General features: G+C 40.9%; 1 protein-coding gene across 5 annotated transcripts in view; it reads right to left on the bottom strand.

Annotated features, from left to right (window-relative positions):
* Nucleotides 1-21,480, bottom strand: part of SUCO (SUN domain containing ossification factor) — a 38,097-nt gene continuing 16,617 nt past the window's right edge. Inside the window, exons 5-24 of one of the 5 annotated variants that reach the window (XM_088060400.1) lie at nt 19,829-19,969; nt 19,506-19,656; nt 18,411-18,531; nt 18,054-18,178; nt 17,512-17,579; nt 16,777-16,884; nt 15,737-15,842; nt 13,788-13,808; nt 13,496-13,551; nt 12,482-12,573; nt 11,929-11,994; nt 9,607-9,681; nt 9,005-9,101; nt 6,939-8,093; nt 6,024-6,111; nt 4,658-4,762; nt 3,605-3,759; nt 3,187-3,269; nt 2,025-2,080; nt 1-1,914 (exon numbers count right to left, since the gene is read on the bottom strand). In XM_088060400.1, the coding sequence (XP_087916526.1) occupies nt 1,468-1,914; nt 2,025-2,080; nt 3,187-3,269; nt 3,605-3,759; nt 4,658-4,762; nt 6,024-6,111; nt 6,939-8,093; nt 9,005-9,101; nt 9,607-9,681; nt 11,929-11,994; nt 12,482-12,573; nt 13,496-13,551; nt 13,788-13,808; nt 15,737-15,842; nt 16,777-16,884; nt 17,512-17,579; nt 18,054-18,178; nt 18,411-18,531; nt 19,506-19,656; nt 19,829-19,969 (3,316 nt within the window). In that variant the 3' untranslated portion in view covers nt 1-1,467. Of the gene's footprint in view, nt 1,915-2,024; nt 2,081-3,177; nt 3,270-3,604; nt 3,760-4,657; nt 4,763-6,023; nt 6,112-6,938; nt 8,094-9,004; nt 9,102-9,606; nt 9,682-11,928; nt 11,995-12,481; nt 12,574-13,495; nt 13,552-13,787; nt 13,809-15,736; nt 15,843-16,776; nt 16,885-17,511; nt 17,580-18,053; nt 18,179-18,410; nt 18,532-19,505; nt 19,657-19,828; nt 19,970-21,480 lie in introns of all 5 variants that reach the window. The other 4 variants (XM_014257596.2, XM_088060401.1, XM_014257598.2 and 1 more) reach the window with 4 other exon arrangements.

A 21,480-nucleotide genomic window follows, 5' to 3' on the forward strand; every position in this document is an offset into this window, starting at 1 on the left:
TGAAAGACAAAGTGTTCAGATTTATTTGGAAATTCACAGTTTCTAATGGCACTACAGCTCTGTAGTTACATACTCTTGCTCCACAATGTTGGATGCTGCACTCTGGTGGTATGAATTTTCTTCATCCAGGTTTGACATCCTTCCAAATTCATGTTCAACATGTCTCATGGTTCATGTGCTCTGACTGGCTAATTGTGCAGATCAACTCTGAAAGTGTATCACTTTAAAGTACTCATAAACTAACAAGAAAGCAGCAAAAAACCAAAGGCTTTAAATAAGTCACATTACATACAATACCCAGGAAAGGCATTAGATCTGTTAGAAAGGGTACCACTAAAAGTGCTCAATAAGTTAACTTATTTTGTACAACGTGAACCTGTAACACCTGTCAAAAGGAATAACATTTGGTTCCACTCACTCAGAACCACACTCAACAGTTCAGCAACCACACATCCTATAGTATCCAAATATACAGTCACAGTCAAAATAAAAAACACTTGAGTATGAAATACCAGCCATACCACCACTGCACATTTGTTAGCCAATACAAAAGCAAACATTATGGAAACATCTGCTGTGAACCAGCCTGAAGGCTGAGACTCCCAGCCTTGCCAAACTCAACACGCCCAGAGCAGGCTCAGAGAATGCAGCCTCACATTCTTCAGCACAACAGCAGTGAGCACTCCTCATCCACCTCCTCCAGAGAGCTGCAGCAGGCCATTCAGGTGACAAATGCATTCCTCAGCCTCAGATTCCACCACCAACAGGAAATCCTGAAGAGCCACCGTCACCGATTCTGCACATCAGAGTAAGCTCCGATTGTGACTGAAGGTGCAGGTAAACACAATTGCCATCCCTGGTGAGAGATTTTCCTCAACAGAGTTTGCAAAACAAGAACCTAGTCAGGCAAGTCCATCTCTTGGTATTTTTACAGTATCCAGTCCACATTACTGAGTCCAGCTGAAGGCCAACACATGTCCCTTTACAGCACTGTAGTGTTGCATCTTCAAAAAAAGCTAGAGAAATTACAAAATAAATCAAATGACAAACAATTGTATCTCCCCTCTTCCAGTGGCATTATAAATAGACAAAAGGCACATAAATATGGGAAGGTGCAAGAAATAGGAACAAAGCTAAAGGAAGAGGATTAGGCTTTTATCCCTATTCCACCCAACAAACTGGGTTTCAAAAAATCTCTGCCCCAGGAACTGTGAATAAAAACCTTTATAAAATGAACCCTGCCCTCCCTCCCCCCCCAAAGCTGTTCTCATAGGAAATTATCAGCCTTGTAAAGCTGCAGCTTATAGCCAAGATTGACACAATCCCATCTATTTAAAAAGGCAGAAACCAAATTTCTGAATACTTTCCAATGAGTTGAGCTCTTCGTCTCCCACTATCCTCCCACAGAATACCACAGACTGTTCTCAAACGAACAAACACTCTCCTGTTTGAGAAGTTCAGCTAGGTTTAGATGTGTCCAGAGACTGTCGTGACACCGAGTGTTCCCACTGTTATATCTTTGTTTCCTTTGATTATGTCATGCAGACTTGGCATCGACCCCGACTTAGTCTGTATTAGAGTTTTTATGAGCTTCCCTTGGTCTGAAACTTTCGACCGCCTTCGTTTTATAGCTCTCTTCTCAGTTTTTGTCTTTTGGGTCTGCCCGTTGCACAGACTCGTGCACGCTGAGATGCCGCAGAAATAGGACTCGTCCGACTGCGACGACGTCTCGGAGCTCCCTTCGGAGGGAGGGCCCTTGTAGGAAGAGTGATAAACCTCCCCAATGTTAGAGAAGTCCCTCTGGTTCGTGAAGGGCTTCCTTCCTTTGATCTCCCCGTTGGCTATCGGGTGCAGGGCCTCTGTTGTCGGCTTAATAGTCTCTGGTTTTTCACTTTTGTACTTGCAACGCTTTTTCTGAAAGTAAAAGTGAAAAGAAAGAATTGGTGAGGTTCTGAGATGTGCAGCACCCGCCAGCACAAACACCTCAGCCCCAACAGCTCCCTCCCCACAGGGTGAGGTGGTACCTTCTTCTCTGGGGAAAACTTCAGGGGCTCCACAATGTACAGATCCTCTGGATCCACTGTAAGACACAGAACAGACACTCAACAGTGCTGACACTGCCAGCTCAGAGCAACACAGTCCCAACTAAACAGCAGCATGACAAAATATTCCACTGAGCAGGCACTATTCTCCTCTCTCCCCTTGTTAATTAAGTTAATTAAGGGAGGCACAACACAAATACTGGAAGTGAAGTCAGCACACCGAGAAATTCCCCTGTGCTGTCATGGCAGCTGTCAGTGACACACACTTCAAAACCTCTGCCTTTCTCACAGTTAGGGCCATGGGAGAGGTGCAACAAACAGGGAAAATGAGGAGTCAGTGAGTGTTGAAGTCTAGGAAAACAAACTGCTCCCAGTGTAAGAGTGTTTCATGTGCAGCCTGCCCCTGACAGCACAGATGTCAGATGTTCACACTGATGTGAGACCAGCAGGGAGAATTTGAGGAAAAAAAAATAGTTTAGGTCTTAGCTAGTGTTCATGGCATCACACTGCCAACTCAAGAGTTTTAGTGGAGTTTTAGTCACAGAACAAAAATCTGGGAGGCAAGTTTGCTGCACCCAGAAGAGCTGTGTCAGCAGCATGCTTGGTAGCTCCTGTGACCTGCAACACTTGCTTCTGCATGACACTCATGGCCTAAGAAATCAAAATTCAGTTGTCCCAAATCTGCGACGAATACTGCAAAGATCAGATCATTCCTCATACCCAAGCCAAGATAAACGGTCTAAGTTTTCTTACTCAAGTTGCTAAATTTGAATCCTAAATACCTGCCAAGTTTCAAACATAGGCTATCGGGACTTCAGAGAAGTAGGACACTCAGACTTCCCACGTCTGGCATTTCCAAGAGAAAAAAAAAAAGCTACTTTCTGCAAGCTTCACAGTTCTGCAGATCTGAGTGCCTGCACTGAGTGCTCCTAACCCCAAAAAACCATCTGCACAGCAGAATATATCTGTAGCAAAAGTTGCATTTAAGGTCTTGGCATAATCCAGCACAGTTCTGTGAGTATCTAGGAACTTGTTCACAAACCAGCTTATCTTACAGAACACATACATTAACCACACACACACTGTGCAGCACTAAGAGCAACACCACAGACCACATGTATGATATCAATAATACCTTCTTTACCAGCTAGCTGAAAAGACTGGGATCTGACCAGTGGAAGGGAAGTTCTTCTTTTCAAATTCATATCATCATAGGAAGAGAAACACCTAGGAAATTCCAGAAAGGTTTTTTAGCACATTTTTCTCAGGATTTTGTCAAGTACATTTCTCATTAAAAATCATTCTTGGCAGAAAGACAGAACTGTTGGCTGAGGTGCCCAAGAAAGCCTGGCTAACAGACACAGTGCTGTGTTTGCTACAAGTTATCAAGGCTTGTTTTTCAAGTGCAGAAGCCCCAAAATGCTCCTAGGAGACTTTGCTAGCAATTCTGAGTGTGCAGAAAGAAAACTCAGAATCAAAGCAGATGTGCCAGTACCAGCAAGAATATAATATAAACAATAAAAACTGCAAGAACAATTAAATTTCAAATAGAAATACATTACCTTTTGGGGCTAGGGTAGTGATTGCTTTTGGGAATTTTTGAGAGGTAATCTTCACAGAACTGGGAAGGGCTCCTGCATCGCTGCACAAAAAGCACCAAGCCCAGAATGAGGCAGAGAAGCAGAGAAATCACCAGGTAAGTCTGGCGATCAGAAACCTGCAGGGATTTGAGACAACTGTTGAGGACAAAACAATCCCATGATAATGCCATTCTTTATGTTTTAAGCTCTAAAAGACAAATGCTACGGTCTCAACTTGCTTTTCTTTAATTTCACTCAACATCTGTTTGTATTTGAGTAACTTTTCAGAGGTTTGATGCTGTCTATTGGCTGTGCAGATTTGAGGAGCAAAGGGTGAATCCCAGTAGCTGCTAACAGGACAAGAATCTCCAATATCAGCATAACTACAAAAGCTGCCAGCCCCTGCAAAGAGCATCCAAAGCTCCCTGAAAGCAATACACTTCCCATAAGAAGCCATGCTCAGAAAGGAACTTCTCTGGCTCACAGCTGACATGGATGCAATACTGTAAATCTAAACTGTGCTTTTTGTCAGTTGACACTACAGTACTTCACAAAATGCCATTATAATCACTTGATTCCATGTGGTTTCACTGACCACAGCACTCAGAAACAGGAGCTTAGCCAGTCAGGCATCAAAGGAGGAGTCTCGCCAAAGGGAGGTCCTTGGCAATATGCACAAAATATAAAAGATCGTGTTTATGGCACTGCTTCAAATGCCAGGCAGGCAGAACATAAACATTTGAGAGAAAATGTTCCTAATATTGTTGCCAAGATTTCCCTAATCTCTCAAAAGATGACAAGAGCCAGTGGGGGAAGGAGAAGAGTGCCTTGGCTCGGACTACAATCCTGGGGGCAAGTGGGACTGCAGTAACTACGACCAATTTTGCTGTGCAAAAGCCAGCTTGTGTTACTCAAATTTGCAGCTAGAAGTTTCAAATAAAGTAGGCTGAAAGCAACACTACAGACAATTTAAAACTTCATTTGAAGACTCTGGTCTCTTCAAATAGAGATGTGATCACTCTGAATTGCCATTACCTCACGTTTCAGTTCTGCCACGGTCGCTGACAGATTGGAAGCCAGCTGGGTCATGTTGGTGAGCTGTGCTTGTAACTGCTGGATTGCCTCTGTCTGACGCTGATCCTGTGGTGAACAGAGTCATGGACATGCTGTCAGTGGCCAGGTTCCCACTGTCACATGCCCTCATGGCTACAGAATTAGTGTTCTGTCTGACACAGCAAGGCACTCAGCAGCCACACGGCCTATCCGGTGTTGTTTTCAACACAGCGTTCACGTAATTTATTTGTCAACTAACATTTCCTAACATTATGCCAAGGGCATTTCATTAGAGACACTTGTGCTGTCCTCACCACGGGCAGAGGGAGCAGGCAGCTCCACACAGTCACTGGCAGGAGGCCAGAGAACACACACACAGCTGCCCAGGCACAGCTCCAGTCTCAGGCTGATGTAATCAAGGACAGGAGCCCAGACCAGCCAGAACAGCTCCTTCCCAGCTAACAACTGCTCCTGGGAAGAGCCCTGACAGGACTTCATCCTATGAGAAATTAAAGAAGGTGAGCAGAACACCAGGGGGACTAACCTCAGACTGACCAGCACTGATACTCTTCCAAAAAAAAAAAAAAAACAACAAACCCCAAAGCCAACCCAGAAAAGGCAACACATGAAAGTTGCCATTTTCTTCACTGCTCACAGATGAAGAAACTCCAGGCCCAGGACTGCACTTCAGAAACTTTTAGGCACTTTGAGATCAAGTCTGCTATGCCACATGCACAGATGCTTTAGTGATTGTTTAGCACAGCAGTTACTGCTCTATTTCACAGCTGCTCAGGAAAGCCAGGAGGGCAGAGCAGAGAAAATCCACATTTTAAAGAATGAAGTAAAGTTTTTGTTACATGCAGCACATTTTTAAATGCACACTTGGCCTAAGCCATTACTGTACCCCTCTGCCTTTCCATAGGCTCAGTCTCTTCAGCAGCAGGGAAACTGTCTATTGATACTTTCAATCAGATAGGAAAAATGAACCAAGTTAAAAAAAGTGTTTTGAGTGCAGTTACAACCAAGAAACAAGGGGTGGAACTGACCTGGATAACTTTTTTCATTGACAAAGACATTGAAGAGTTTTAGCCATTACCAGCTGAAAACTGATCTTTTTTTCCAAGTACAAAATCAGGAAACTGAGCTAAAAATGGCTTTATTCTGAAACAGCTGAGAACATGTCTAAAAATCTAATTATGAAGAAAAATAGGGAAGCATGGAATGGTTGCTTTCAAAAGGCAGATATACAGCTTAGCTGAAAGAGGATTTCTGTACCTCTGTGCAGCTAATCATTAAAAGTAAACCTTTCTAACTAGGAAAACATCACAGTACTCCACACAAATCATACCTGCTCTTCTGCTATTCTTGAGGTGTTCTGAAGTTTTATTATTGTTTTATTGAAAGCCTTCTGCATTTCTTCCATTTGTTTTCGGTACCTAAAACAGAAAGTGTTTAAGGCTGAAATATTAGTGCACAAAACTCCTCAGCTTAGACTTGTCTTCAGAAAACATGACTATGCCAGCAAAAACCTCCTCTTTGTTCAAAGACCTTTATTTAAACATCAAGTGGTACCTGTTTTAAAAGTTCCACAAATAAAACAGATGTGCCTTTTGTTGGGGTTTTTTTTCCTCCCAAGGTCATGGTCAAATCTATATCAACAGCTTCAAGCTTAGTGCCAATTTGCTGAATTCACTCTGGACTGTAAAATATAACTGTGAGCCCCTTCCTTGGAACCAATTCTGAAATGGGTACATTTCCCCACTCTCCTGTAGCTAAGGAACAATACAGACAAACACTAATACAGAGACATCCTTGACAGGAAACTCCTGATTCCCTCTCCACAGTGACTTATTCAACCAGAGTTACTACAGGTAACAGGGTATTTTAAGTGGAAACAATTTAATAAAAAAGGCATTGTAGGTCTGTGACATTCAGTTAAACACTTACAGAAGGATGTGCCCTTTTGTAGAAAGAATTATGGACAGGATTAGTGGTGACATTCTGACAACACTTTATCCTTCTAAAAAATCCACAGCAATATTCCTCAAAATAAAGCAAACAGGATTTTAGTTGAAATACAAAGAGCAAAGAAGCCCTGTCTCACACAGGGCAACTCAAAACTGCTGCCTAGGCTTGGGCCTTTCCTCAGCTTTCCCTAAATCTTTAAGCTGTGATTTACCCTATCTTTAAGCTGTGATTTACCCTCTGCCCAGCTTCCCCTGGACTTCACAGCTGGACTCTTACCAACCCTCCTCAGCCTCACCTCTGACTGAGCTCTTCCAAGTAGCGGCTGCTGAGAGACATGTTCACTTCCAGGGCCTTGATGCGGTTGTTGAGGCGCATGAAGACGGATTCCTTCTGATTGGATCCATGGACAAGGTTCCCGTTGGCATAGCCCAGCTCTGTGGAGTTCTGCAGCTCGGCGTAGAAATCCGTGGCTGTTCTCTGCGGGCCCCCCGAGACCGGAATCGCCATCAAAGCTTCCTCTGCTGCCTGCTCGTCCTCCTTGGACTCTGCAGCTACGGGAGACTCGACAGGAGGCACAACAGCTTTCTGCACTTCTTGAGTGCTCTCCTTTCCCTCCACAGCATCGCTGGCCACCATGTCCACGGTGCTTTCAGGCTGCAGAACGGTCTCTGTAGGCTTTGCAATCACTGGAGTAACAACAGTGTCTCTTGTGCTCGTCTCCTTTACCTCAGTGGCCACGCTGGTCTCGGGGCTTTCTTCCACAACAGAGCTCTCTGCCTTTTCCACTTCAGTGCTGAACTCTGGGACATCCACCTGGGGAGTCACCCTTGCTGCTACCTGGCCTGAGTCTTCTTTTGGAGGCTCCAACACCATGTCTGCTGTGGGGGATGGCTTCACCTCAGAAGTAACCTCTAGGAGGAGGGACTGAGAGACAGTTTGAGGATGGCTTGGCTCCAGCTCAATGGACTCCGTGGTCTCATTACTGATCTCCTCATGGACTGCACTGAAGTCAACAGCAACAACAGGCCCCGGGGGTTTCTCAGCTCTGCTGTCCAGTTGTTCAGGCAGAGGCTCCTCTGCTGCTGTCTGGGCAGATTCTGTCAGAGCTGGCTGTGGCTGCTGCACATCCACAGCGAAGGGTGGCCTCTCCTCAGCTCCAGTTTTACTGCGCTGCCGATGCACCGCTGCTGCAACTGAGCACCACTTGAACAGGTATTCTGAGAAGGTGGAAATGCAGCACACCGCTGCCATGTCACAGCAGTACTTCTCTGTCTCCAGTTCAAACCATGCTGCTGCTTCCTCCTCCTGCTCATCACTGGACAGCAAAGTTACTGTGGACTGGCTTGTATCTTCTTCATACTCTTGCACTAGCTGAACAATTGGGCTTTCTTTAGTCAAATCCACCATTAATTGCTCTTTCTCTACCTGTGGAATATCTGTAGTAACAAGTCTACAACAGAGTTAAAGACAAGGTGTTAGTTCAACAGTTTCACATCCCTGCTCTAGAAGACTGTGAAAAAAATAGTCTTTCAGAAAATTAGCAGAGCTTAGTCCAGTGACCAAAGGCCAGTTTTGAGACAGAAATTCTGAAAAGATAGTATTTTCTCTGGTGATTTTCAGTTCAAATAGGCAAACAAATTATTTCAATCCGTCTCTTAAACAGCAAACCTTTTCAATTAGATATTGCCCCTTCCCTCACCCCTAAAAACATTCACCAGTTCAAATCTCCTTTTTTACACAGCAAGCCATCTAACTCTGATGCAATCCTCAAATGCAAGAATCACGACATTCCCACTGACCTTCCTCAGTCTCGCAGCAAGAGCGATAGAAAACCATAAAGCTGCTAAATACAGCACAAGTCATGACTTAACATTAAGAGGTAGGGTCTTGGCCTTAAGCAGCCTAATTATCAGCAATTGTAATTAACTAAAACCAACAGAATCTATCTTGAGCTCACTCTGTACATTTGCATATGTGTTTTCATTAAGGGAAGTCTACCAAAGTGTAAGCTTCTAAACCAGAATTTTGACAATATCATTTAACTGAAGTTTCAGCAAGACAATTTACATTCCTAATTAGTCTCCCTTGCAGGAGACCACAAAACCTGGACCAATATTAAGCCAGTTTCTGTGTCAAAACAAAACACATCATAATAGAAATAGCTAGAATAGACAGTAACTAAAACTCTACATTTTTCTGGTTAGTGCCATTACCACACTACAGATTTTACCAAATACTTGCTTTTTCCCTTGTTTAAGTCTGCATGCCACACCTGAGTGTTCTACTACCAAGGACTGCAGACTGGCACATGTTTGTCTCTGCTTGGAGCACATCACAAAAGCCCCAAGAGCAATCACTTACTCTGGTGAAGGAACAGGTGTTGGTTCAGGCAGTCTTGGTGCAGCTGTTGAAGTTGCAGGAGTGGCAGTGACATTTTCAGACAGGCTTTTGTTCCCAGCTGCGGGAAGGAGGAAAAGGTGAATGTGGAAATTCAAGAACCATCTTTGTTTTCAACAAATTCTGAGGTCTGCGTTTATTACTGGTGGGTTTTTTTATGATTAACTTTGCTACCAAATTAATTGCAGGTATCATCCAAAGTTATGTGAACGAAATGTTACTGACAGTTTATGAGTATGATGTTGTGGACAGTCTCAAAATACTCAGAAAGAAGCAGCAAGATAGGACTTTAAAACTTCAGCTGGGTAACAGAGAGTAAAGAGCTCCAAATAAAGCTGAATAAGCGTATGTGCCATCTTTGTATGGGTTTTTTTCTCAGCAAATTCAGCATCTTTGCTCCACTTTTCACAGTCACTACGTTCTATGACACTACTCAGATGTGCCACAAAAGGTGAAAAAAGTCATTTAATCCATCACAGACCATCCAACTCCTCACCAAAATAAGAAAACAACTTAAGAAATGCAAACTTTCCAGAATGATTTTAAATCTCAAGAAACTACAGTACCTTCAGTTTCAGATGACTCTTCAGTTTTGGCTCCAAGCATATTAGCAGCAATGTTCACCATGCTCAGGATAGCATCTAAAAGAGACAACAACTACTCAACAAGGGCACTCTCAGAGGGCCCAGAGATCAGCAGCACTGAGCAATTTGCTATTTTCCAATACTTGCTTGAAATCAATCACAGGGTAAGGACTGGTCATTCTGTAACACTAGAGGCAGCTGCTTCCTTTCAAGGTTAAGTGTATAAGCTTGAAAACCTGTACCATAACATCCACAGATCTGGCACACACATATATTTATTTTAAGGACCTGTTAAGTAGAACAGTTCCTCTCCCCTCTGAATTTACACAAGTAAATGCCAAGAGGGCCTGCTCTACATCAGCTCAGATATTAAATACAGCTACTCTTTGGCCTTGATATTGACAACAAACAGAATTGCCAGGTTTATTTAAAAGATGAGGAACAGATAAAGAGAACTATGTTGTAAACACACAGAAGTTGGCTTGATTCTGCCCATTTCTCCCCCACACCCACCAACATACGGCAGTGTATGTCACATGGCCAAGGTCATCACGTTAGAGAGGCATTTTAGGATCAATTACAAATTCCTTGGCCCCCAGGAAGTTGTGTTCAAAACTTTGGTCCTGCCTTTCCTCCAGAACATGTCAGAAGCTGCATTCCTGATTTATGTTAATTTATCTGGGTTTGTATAATGCAACAAGTCACAACAGTCAAAAGATGCTAGACCTGAGCTATGGATGGTTTCTTACAAAAAAATGAGAAAATGAGGGAGGAGACAGAGTTGGTATAGAAGCTTTACAATGCAGGAGAATGGCAGGAGAGAGAACAGTCAGCCACCCTCAAAGGTTCAGACTCCTGCAAGACTGCAGAATGCTTCTTATGAGATTAAATGTCTGAGAAGCCTCCATCTCCTCCCTCAGAGGACCCTCTTTCTCACTCTACATTTAAGATGCAAAATGGAAACCTGTCACATTTGTCTATGTGCATATAATTAAACCCCACCAAAAAAACAATACCCACAAACTCTACTCTTTCCAAAAGGGGCCCACTGACCACCCTGACAGAGAGGAAAGGTCTGAGTAACAAAACCCACCAGCCACAACTCAGTACTGCTCACTGCAATGTTTCAGTGCATTAGAGAGACAGCTGAGCACCATCAGCAACAGGTGTTTCAAATCTTTTAATCTTAGCTTCAGCAGTCTAAAAAATTAAATGGAAAGTCACTGCAGTTTTCAGACAGTGAATATAAACTTGTAATACTGCCCTTGCAGATGGATCATGTGAATATGCATCACCAAGATAGTTTGAAGACAAAGTTTAGAAGTCACAAATAAGAGATAAGCAGTGTCAGGGAAGAATTTATTGCTTTGTCTCATCTGTGAGAAACACATATTTAGAAATAAATTGCCTTTTCCACTATCTGTTTCCCTTCTGAAAACTGTTCTAAGCTGTGAATACTCCTAGCCATGACCTTATTCTTAGGAGACAACAATGTTCTAGGAAAAAGTATAAAAGATTTCTGTAGCTCTGATCCACCACAGGATGAAAGCAAAGCCTGACTCCAAACAGCATTAATTGTGTGCAAATCTACACTAGAATAACAAATCTTCATTAGCTGGGACAGAAGGAAGTGCAAGAGCTCCTTAGGAAATAGTGTGTGGACATGACACTATCCTGAATAATTCAGCAGTGAAGAATACAATTAAAACTGGATATTCAAGGATTCTCAGCCAAACAAACCCTACACACAGAGATTTTCCAGTGGGAAAAGTGAGAGGAGATGGTCAAGAGCCTACAGTTCTCTGAAAAAAACCCCACAGCCCTTATGAGGAACACGTATCACAGTATTTACATAAAGCCTTCTCAGAAACAGTATTTTCCATCCTTCTCTCCCCCTTGAAGTTGTACAAAGTAAATCTTTATAGTGCCTCCAATAAGTAAAGCATTTTAATTAAACACAGATTTCCAACTTCCAAATGATTAAGGTTCTACAATACTTTAGTACTGGCCATTTATGGCCCTATGCAACATTTACATGATTTTCAGTACTCAGAATCCTTAAGTACAGAAAACAAGTTTCCATAAAACAGATATTCTTACCAACTGAAAATTCATTTTTAAAACACTAAGAACAAGCCTCCAACTCCAAATTTTTAATTGTTCCTATGAAACTAAAGAAGAATCACAAAATGCTTCAGCAGAATATGAAAGCTGTAGATGTTGCATGACAAAACATCATTCCACCTTCAATTAGAATATCTTGTTTTAAGCACAGGAATAATTTTTCTAATAAATCATACTCACTTGTAGCAGAACCAAGAAGATTTTTTGAAGATTTTTCTTCCCCTGTGTTATAATCCAATAGATAATCTATGTATAAAGAAGAGCAACTCGTGACTATTAAAATTTAATCTGTCATGGGCAAAGAATATAAACCTCAAGATTTAATATCATTCAATGATGTCAACTTGACAGTGTGGAAATAAAACTAGAGAAAGCTTGAGGTCAGATATTACAACCTGAAATGGACACTAAGATTAGAACTGTTTTGTGTGAGCTGCTTTATTTTAGCAATCCTTTCCCACAGTCAGCACATGAGGAAACTTTCTATTCTACCAAGTGAAGCAGAGACTTATGATGATCATTTTAAAGCAACCCTCTACATAGCTACATTAAACACATTGTTTACAGCTTCAAAGGATTGTTGGAAAAGCCCAGAAATGCTGAAACACTGTCAACAAGTAAATTTAACAGTCAAATATTTCAGTATTTCAAACCTATGCAGGAAGTGATGAGCCACCAAGACCAGCACAAGAGCTGTCTGAAAGGCTAAAAATGCACAAAAACATTTGCTTACCATAATCCTCATCAAACAGTTCTTGTCGTTCAGACTGATACTGAGAATCAGCTATTTCTTCATACTCTTCAACCATGCTAGTACCAAATACTCTGTGATCAAAGTTTTAAAGTAAAAACCCAGTATTAGGAATTATGCGACATAACTGATAAGCAGTATTACCTTTATGTAACAAGAAAATTAGATACAGTAGTTGCAGTCAGTTAAGAAAAATCAAGCAGCAGGGATGCTTATTTTCTCTAAGTTGTGTGTACAGAGGACAGAAACAAGATCCTGTTTCTCATTCTAATTCCAAAGAGTCTTTTCTTCCTTTTAAACTCACACCTAGACTTCCTTGTCTTTGGCTTTCATGAGCTCTGACACCTCCTCTTCAGTTTCACCTTTGACTTGATTTAGGAATATCTATTCAGAACTACCTCACTTTGCATACCACATTCTCTTTGACCTCTTCTGCCAAAATTAAATCAACCCAATTTAAAGCAGTCTTGTGAACTGAAAACGTGGTTCTAGAGACCTCCTGGGTTCAAAAGCTGTTCTTTAGGAGCAGTACAGAGGCTGATGGGTCTTTGAATTACAAATTCACAGGTGTTTCTACTCAACTATTGCAAGCATTACAGACTGCATGCAACTGTGGTGCCAAGCAACACAGCAGCTTCCAAAAAGCACTCACCACATCTGTCCTTTTTAGTTCACCACTTGTTCCCTGTTTTGCTTGGTCAGCCTTGAAATGTTCATGTCCTGCTCTAAAGCTGCTCAAGGCTCCTGCTTCCTCCTCCCCTCCCCCTGCAGATATAAACTATTCCTTACATACTGGAGGAGCACATAAAAAGATTCAACGCTTCTTTAAACAGATGTGAAAGACACTACAGAGCAGGCAGGTCAGGCAACTATTTTGATCCATAATACTTACAAGTAACTGCAATTGAAAACTGCAATTTTTTCCCAACTACTCTAAAAACAGATTAATCCTCACTGCAAGGAGGTGGAAGGACTAAGCAAAACACAAAGTATTACCTTATAAGACTTAAAGGACAAAAATGTTCTGATCCAAAGTGTGATATCAACTCCACCTAAAGAATAAAAAGTATTTAAAATAAAACTCCCAAGACCCACAGAGCCAAAAATTCACTTCACATAAACATTCAATCTTTGAAATTACAAGTTTTGTTTACTCCAGGGAGTTGCAGATTGCCCAGAGCAGGAAAAGCCCAGAGATTTATTCTTGCCATGCATTAAAGAGCGGAGCCGCAGCAGAGAACACCCCCAGCCCCATGCATCCATCACTCCAAAAGAAGAGGTTGCTAACCTTTATGTACTTGATGAACATCTGAAGCAAGAGAGAGGAAAGGAGAGAAAAAAAAAACAAAAGTAGATGTCAGTACAAAGGCTGAACACATGCCACAGGCAACTACAGAGTCCTGCTGGGTTGAATTCAGTACTATAAATGCCTCAGATGACAAGCTGGGAAGGATTAAGTTGTAATACAACTTCATCTGCCTTGGGTAGCAAGATTTCATTTAGCCCTTGTACCTTGCAGATTGAAGGTAACATGCAACAAGTGTTTTATTAAGCAATTGAAGTTATTCAATTTTTCAGGGCAGCATGACTGCAGATAGAATACTGAAGTGTGTTAAATGTACTAAGTGTATTTTCTTCCCCTCAAAGAACACAGACTACAGAAAGTGACTCCAAAGGAAAAACAAATCCACGTAGCATGCACTCTGTAAGTACTGCTGCTGCTTCAACTCAGTTTAAAATACTTCAATTTACAGAAGCAAAACTGCAAGAAATCCAGCAGCAGATGACAGACTTGGGAGCTTCAGACATCTGTGTATTTCTAGTGCAACCTTGACTACACACTGGTATTTATTTAATCTGAATTAATTTGCAAGCATTTATTAAATCACTATGGAGACACTATCACTGAAGGACTGGAATCATCTGTGAGACCAAGACAATCCCACAAAAGTACTCTCACACAAAATCCCATTGTTTTTGATACAAGTTCAGTAAGCCACTTCCAAAAAAATAAACTTTTGAAAATATTTTAGACTCAATCTTTAGACCAGACATACTTAGAACTTGCTTACTTTTTGCACTATGAAGTGAAAATGTTACAAGAACAAACCTTTGGAAATTTTACCATGCTGTATTATTCAAGGCAGAGCACTGTATCCACCAAGGGATTAAGTGCTGCAGCATCTACAGGAATTCTGCAACTTCAGTGACAATGGCAGCTACCTTAAGGCATTAATTCAGCCAGAAAACAGAATTAAAAATTAATGAAATCTCTATTCTGTGACTCACACAGAATTTCTGGGTAAAGAAGTTAGACAATTATCATTCATAGCTACTTCTTCATAAAAGCACAAAGCACAATTAAGGAGCATAAACTAATTTTTTATTTTATTTTGGCAATACCGTAATTGGAAGATAACACATCACTGAAGAGGACCTAAAAGATCTGTATTTTATTTGAATTTAAACCCTCACTACAACCCAATATTTTCATAGAAGCTTTTATCCAAATTCGAGTACCACATTAATTATTTATGGAGTTTTATTACCTTTGAGTCTCCTGAGTAAAGATAGCTTAATGCAAACTATTGTGAAGGTGGAGGTATCGTGGCAATGCTCCAGCAGCAGTGAGCATAAATAATTTGTCTGAGTCAGAGTTATGATTGAGTAACTGCAAAACTGCACTTGGAGTCTATTAATGAGAACCAAGATGCAACCACTTACACTTTCAGATCCACTAAAGTGTACAGCACAACATGGTACAAAAATGTCAAGAAATAGGCATATTCTGATCTGTGCTCTGAGACAGAGTGTGCAGTGTGTGTATATATACATATGTATCTAGATATATGTATATATATGTAAAGCAGGTACAGCCAAGAAACAAAATAGGTTGAGATTCTTCTGATCTTACTTTCAGGGGGACAGTTGGTAACATCAAACAGAACAGAACTTTGTCTAGATTTTCCTTAAATCAGGGATCAGCTAAATATGTACTTGGACCCAAGGGGCTTCCCAAGAGCCTCCCAATTATCAAAGTGAGCAAGGTAATAAGGTCACTACTGTGACAAGGATTTAATACCCAGACAAGCCCAGCTGGGGCCACTAATTAACCAGGGGCAATTAATGGTAAGGCAGGCTTTGATAACACATTTCTTGGGATGCTGTTATACAGAGAAAACCTAGCAAACCCTTCCTTCCCTGAGAAGCACGGATGCTTTTGCAGTATTGAGTTACCTTAACGTATTTTGCATACATCTGCTCATCCAGAGGAAAGCTCTGGACATTCCTCTCATCTCTGGCATGGAAAGTCCCTAATTTAATCCATTTGTTTGTTGGATACCTAGAAAGGAAACCATGTAGTCAGGTAATGAAATGCAGGAACTCACTGTTTACAGGTATTTACCTAAGTTTCTCCTAATGCCTTTCCAGAACAGAAATACATTTTGTTCTTTCTATCTGCAGCAATGCTCCCAACCCAAAACCTTCACACAATAACACCAATGAACAAAAACCCAGACTTCTCCAACCACTGAAATTCAGCCAGTCTGCAGTGATCCACCCCCCCAGATGAACAGGGAAGAACACAACACCTGACAGGCTGTGTTACTGCAAGCAGGCAGTAGAAACCTGCAAAGCAAAGTGAGCACTGCACAACAGAACAAATGTTCCAGGTCTAGCCTTACCTGCTTTAGGCATCCAAGGAGAAAGGGAGTTTTTCTGATGCCCTTTGAATGTCTGCTCACTCACAAACCAGAATTATCTGCTCACTCCAGAAAGCAGTGGGGGCACAGCACTGCCTAAATCACCCTAAAGCCACCCCCTAAGCAGCCATCTGGCCAACCTGTAGCAGTCTCACCCCCTTCCATTTTCTCAATGGTGCACTACTCTTTTTTTTCTTTCTGAATCATTTGTGGGGTTTTGGACAGAGTTCAGCATTGAAGACAGCTCAGACCATGTGAAAATGGTCTGAATGACAAGGTAGAGGAAAGCCCACAACCTCAGTAGCATTTTATTAAGGAATTTTATATTCTGCCATCCACTACCCACCTACTGTATAAATGCTGCTCCTCAACAAATTTTTCCTTTTAATTTTTTAAGGTGGCAAAGGAAAAAAAAAAATCTGCCGGCAACTGACAATACACACGAAGAAAAACCATGTGACTTCACATTACATTGCACTATGCATAATAACAAGCATACACAGATCATGCTCATAAAGTCATCTAGTAATTATTTCATTTTTTCATTCAGAAGGATGAGTTTAGGCAACATACCTGTCACTAATTGACACCAGGAAGTCTTTAGGAGTGGAAGAGAATAATTCATGATTTGCAATGTCAAACTGCTTTACTTGCACTGGTTCACAGAGCTCAACAACAAACCTTAAAGACAAAAAGTGAATATTTTTTTAAGAAAAGACTTTTCCTTCTGCAGTTAAAATCTTCAGCCCTTCACCTCATTATCACATCCTTCACTGGGCAAAAGGAGGACTCTGCAAAAATGCTGTACCATAAGAATGAATCACTGGTGGTGTTTTTCTGAGCATTTGCTTTAATAACCATGTAGCACCTGCAGCTACAAAGACCTTCATCCATCTTGTACTCAAAGGCATCAGATAATCACAGAACTAAAAACTAAGGATAGCAAACATAATTTAAATCACACCTGAAGTGCCAGTCAATGTATGGTAAATTCTGCTCACTTCTCCTACAATTATTTGACAGTCAGGGAAAGAAAACAAGAATCTTTATTTGAATGCTCAAGTGCTTTATCTGCCCTAAGATAATTATACAACTTACACAAATTAAGATAAATAAAAATATCACCTTAATATTACTTCTCAATACCAGAGCTAGATTTCTATGGAAGATATAATGAGCCATCTTGTGATAACTCTGCCAGCTCCTCACACACCCATTCCAAGGAGCAACACACCAAGGTTGAGTCAGTCCCACATTAATGGAAAACTGTAATCACTCCTGCCACAAATGTGAACCTCAGGAACCTACCAGATTTTAGTACTGCAAGGATTGAGCATATAAAGGTCCATGTTTTCCATCAAAATAGCTGAAGTGCTCTGTAGAAAGAAAAAAATCAGTATTTTAAATTGCATGGTAGATCCCAACAGCATCAAGGATTTTTCTCCTCTTTTAAACAATAAGTTTGAAGTTAGGTTTGTAGACTGATATCAAGTTTCACAATACTCTGAGCAAGACAATTATCCAGGACACAGTATGCCATACTCTGGGGCACCCCTGGATTATTTGCTGCAGTGAGCACTTCAGTGTAACTCTGTTCAGTTTCTGTAGGATGTACACTCTGCTCCCATTTTCTGAATTCACTTAAAAAGACACCAAGTTCTATAGCAATCCCTCTTAAAAAAAACTGCTGATCACTATTTATGGCTTATTTTTATAAATCCAAATCCCAAAAAATCCAAACACAGAATAATAACTTGACAAACCAGAGTTCAGATTGAAGTGTACTTTGTGCTACTTGTTGCATAACAGTACACTAAAATAATATACACTAATAATTAAAAAATGCTTACCTTTGCCTCTGGATTTGCTGCCAAAATTTTGGCACCACACTCTACAGAGGCATAGTTATTCCTGTTTTTCTGGACCTTTTTAGTGGCATGCTGCCCACCAACAGCAGAAGGGTGCATTGACTGACCTAGGAACAAGAAAATATTGCTACTATAACAAACCACACAGACAAGCAGTATTTGCACTGTCAGGGAACTTCTGCTCAATGCTCTTATATAATGAAGGCTATTAATTACGCAGTTCTAGCAGAAAAATGAAGTTCCAGGCTGCATTCCAAATTGAGACAGTCTCGCTATTCAGCTCTAGTTTGAGATGTCAGTGGTCAGTCTTTAGACCAAACTACTGAATCCTGAACTTACTCTTTTCTTTCTCCACTTCCATGACTTTCTTCTTCCATTCATCAAATGTTGGAATGTCTCCAGGGTCCTTGGGAGTTATTACTGATGTAGGGTCGATTTCTCCTGTCTTCTTAAAGTCTTTCTGCAAAAGAAAGAACCACTGATTGTGAATATTTTTCAGGACCAACAATGAAAACAAAGATGAACTTGAAAAAACAAAGCATGCTCTGATCAAGTCAAGGGCAGACACATCATTTGCACCCATGTTAACAACTTAGAGCCAATGTAAGCAAGATCATAAGCCAGAAAAGACATGTGATGATTTTCTCTCAGAATTCCAGACTATTTCACTGAAATACTGGCAATTTTTGTGGCTAAAATTAAATACATTTTAAATAAAATGTAAGCCTTCTTCTCCAACACCTGCATTTTCTTACCAATTTTTGCTTTTCCTCTTCCTAATGAAGAAAGGTTTCCCTGTAGCAAAAAATCTTTAAACATAAATGCTTGTCATGACAGAATTCCAGAGGTTCCCTGGAATTTCTGAACATCTCAAGAACAACAGAATGATTAAACATTAAAGGAACTATTTTTAAGTATTTCAGAAATAATGTTTTGGGCTTGCCTGACAAAGCAAAAACCCCACCAACTAAATTGTACATTATTCCTTTTCAAGTCTTCACTTCTCCTTTGTACAAACATTTTCAGCACACCACGAGATGACTGAACATTTTCTGGTAGACATTTCAAATGCAGAGGTTATTTTATAGACAAAATTTTAAAGGCAGTTGCCAAGTGACAGTTTAAATATTATTAAAAATCATTTAAATATGATTAAACCAGCAAAAAAATGGTACTGCCATGCCCTTGGTCATTCTGATTTTAAAAAGAGTCTTATTAAAAAAAAACCACAAGTTTTAGGAAGTACCTCACAACCAGAGCATGAAAAGTCATACAGTTAAGCACAGAAGGCCTGGCCAGCTACACATCCCACTGTAACAAGGGCCAAGTGATACTTCTGGGACAGAATAAAAGCACACCACATATTTTACCAGTGGTAATAACCAAACAGAGGGCATTCCCTGTGTGTACTGAGGGGATATCAGCACTGCTTACCTCCCTTTTTAAGTTCTCTGAAGCATTAAGAGCAGATTTTTGCTCATCTGCCCCCTTTTCAGCTGCTGAAACTTTGGACTCAAACTCAGATTTTGTCTTCTTTCCCTTGCCATGTGAAGATGATATGTTCTCTATATGCTGGCCTGCAAGGCTGAAAGTTTAAAGAGTATTAGGATCTAAAACATGGTCAGCCACATGCAATATTACACACACACAAGTTTGTAGAAAAGCAAGCACATGCAATTGTTTGTTGCAAAGCCAGCACAGAAAAGAACAACTCCATTTAAAGTATTCAGACACACACACACTGCTTGGATACTCACCTCTCTGGTGGACTGACAAAAGAGGAAGGCTCACTCTGAGGGTCAGCCTCAAGTGTCCCACCAATATCACAGTCAGGTTCTGACTGCTCAGCTTCACTAGAGCTGACTACAGGGATATCAGCACGGGAATTCTCTATTGCACTGAAGGGAAACAAACAACATGCTTTTTTAGCCTTCTGATAATACAAGGAGCCCTGACAATCAACCACAAAGGTATCTGAATGTTTTAATAAAGCAACAGTCTCACAGAAATAATTAAGAAGAATGAAGCATGCTATACTTGTGGAACTGTATTCTCAGCTATATCCATGAAAGGACAGAATTTCCTTTTCCAGACCCTTTCTCCCAGAAAGGAACTCAAAACAGAGGCTTCTCATCTCCCAGAACTCTCATCTAACATCTTACCAAACACTCCAATGGATATAATTCTTCTCAGCATCACTACAAACTAACAACTTCTCCATAGTTACCTGGCTGCCAGCAATTTTCTTTTCCCTCTCAACAAACGTGAGACTGAGTTCCCTCACTAAAAGCTCCTCATGTTCCCAAGTCAAGAGGAACAGTCAGAAAAGAACTTGGCTAAAACTAGAGGAGAATAGGGGGGAGAAAAGTAGAGCCAGCCAGACTTCCTTTCTACTAACTTATTTCTTTTTTGCTGGTGTAATAAAAATCAGGTAACCCAGCAGCCCAAACCAGCTCATCTGCCCACTGCTTCACCTCCTCTCTGCAGAAAGGCTGAGCACAGCTCATCAGACAAATCCTGAGGCACAAACCAAACTGAAAGCCTCCCACCTGCTCCTCAGGAACGATGGAAAGGGTAGGGAGACCAAGAGGGACAAAGAGTAATTTTCAAGTGTTAACTTCTGACTGTCCTCTCCTCTCCAGCACGGGGATGACTTTCATGCTGATCCAGGCTACAGCCAGATCTAAGGAAAAGCTTTACTCTGCCTTCTAAATTTCCACATAAGCTTTCTTTAAAGAAAGCAGCAATCTAGGTTAATCCAATATCATGACAGAGCTGCCAAAACACAAAAGCATGTCAGCAACTTAAAAGGGGATCTTTCTGGTTCTCTGACTGCTACAATTACTGACAGAAGCAGCTGCAACCAACCCAGGGAGACAATTTTAGTACCTTTCATATGATAAAATTCCTGTGGTATAAAACAAAAAACTCAAGAGGTATTCCAAGACTTTTTGCTATGTAACAATCTAACAAACATCACGAATACTAGAATTTATTAGATATACACAGGGAATATTTACCCTGTATGCCCCAAAATGCCTCCATCTGAGATGCAGAGTTTGGCTCTGCATGCAACTCTGACTAAATAAGGCTGACCACTACACAAAACTGAAAAGCTCCACATAATCTCCATTTCAGTGGGTAGGTGACAGTATGAATAATTATCAACTGAATAAAATATGGGACAAGAACAAATTTAAAAATTCCTTGCTCTCAGGGTGTAGCTGACTGGCCTCAAGTAACTTATTTTTGCAGAAGGTAAATCTAAAAGCTGTAGGGTTCCCTCTCCTTTGGGTGCCTTAATTCGCCCTGATTTTTAAAATGCATTATTAAGCTCACTTTGCACAGCAGGTTCCTTACTTCCAGACAGAAAGAGCTCAGATTATATATTTTTCAGTAATTTTTCCTC

Source organism: Pseudopodoces humilis, chromosome 10 (genome assembly GCF_049639895.1).
Source record: "Pseudopodoces humilis isolate 2021_Gansu_Grassland_sample_001 chromosome 10, ASM4963989v1, whole genome shotgun sequence".
Classification (NCBI taxonomy): domain Eukaryota; kingdom Metazoa; phylum Chordata; class Aves; order Passeriformes; family Paridae; genus Pseudopodoces; species Pseudopodoces humilis.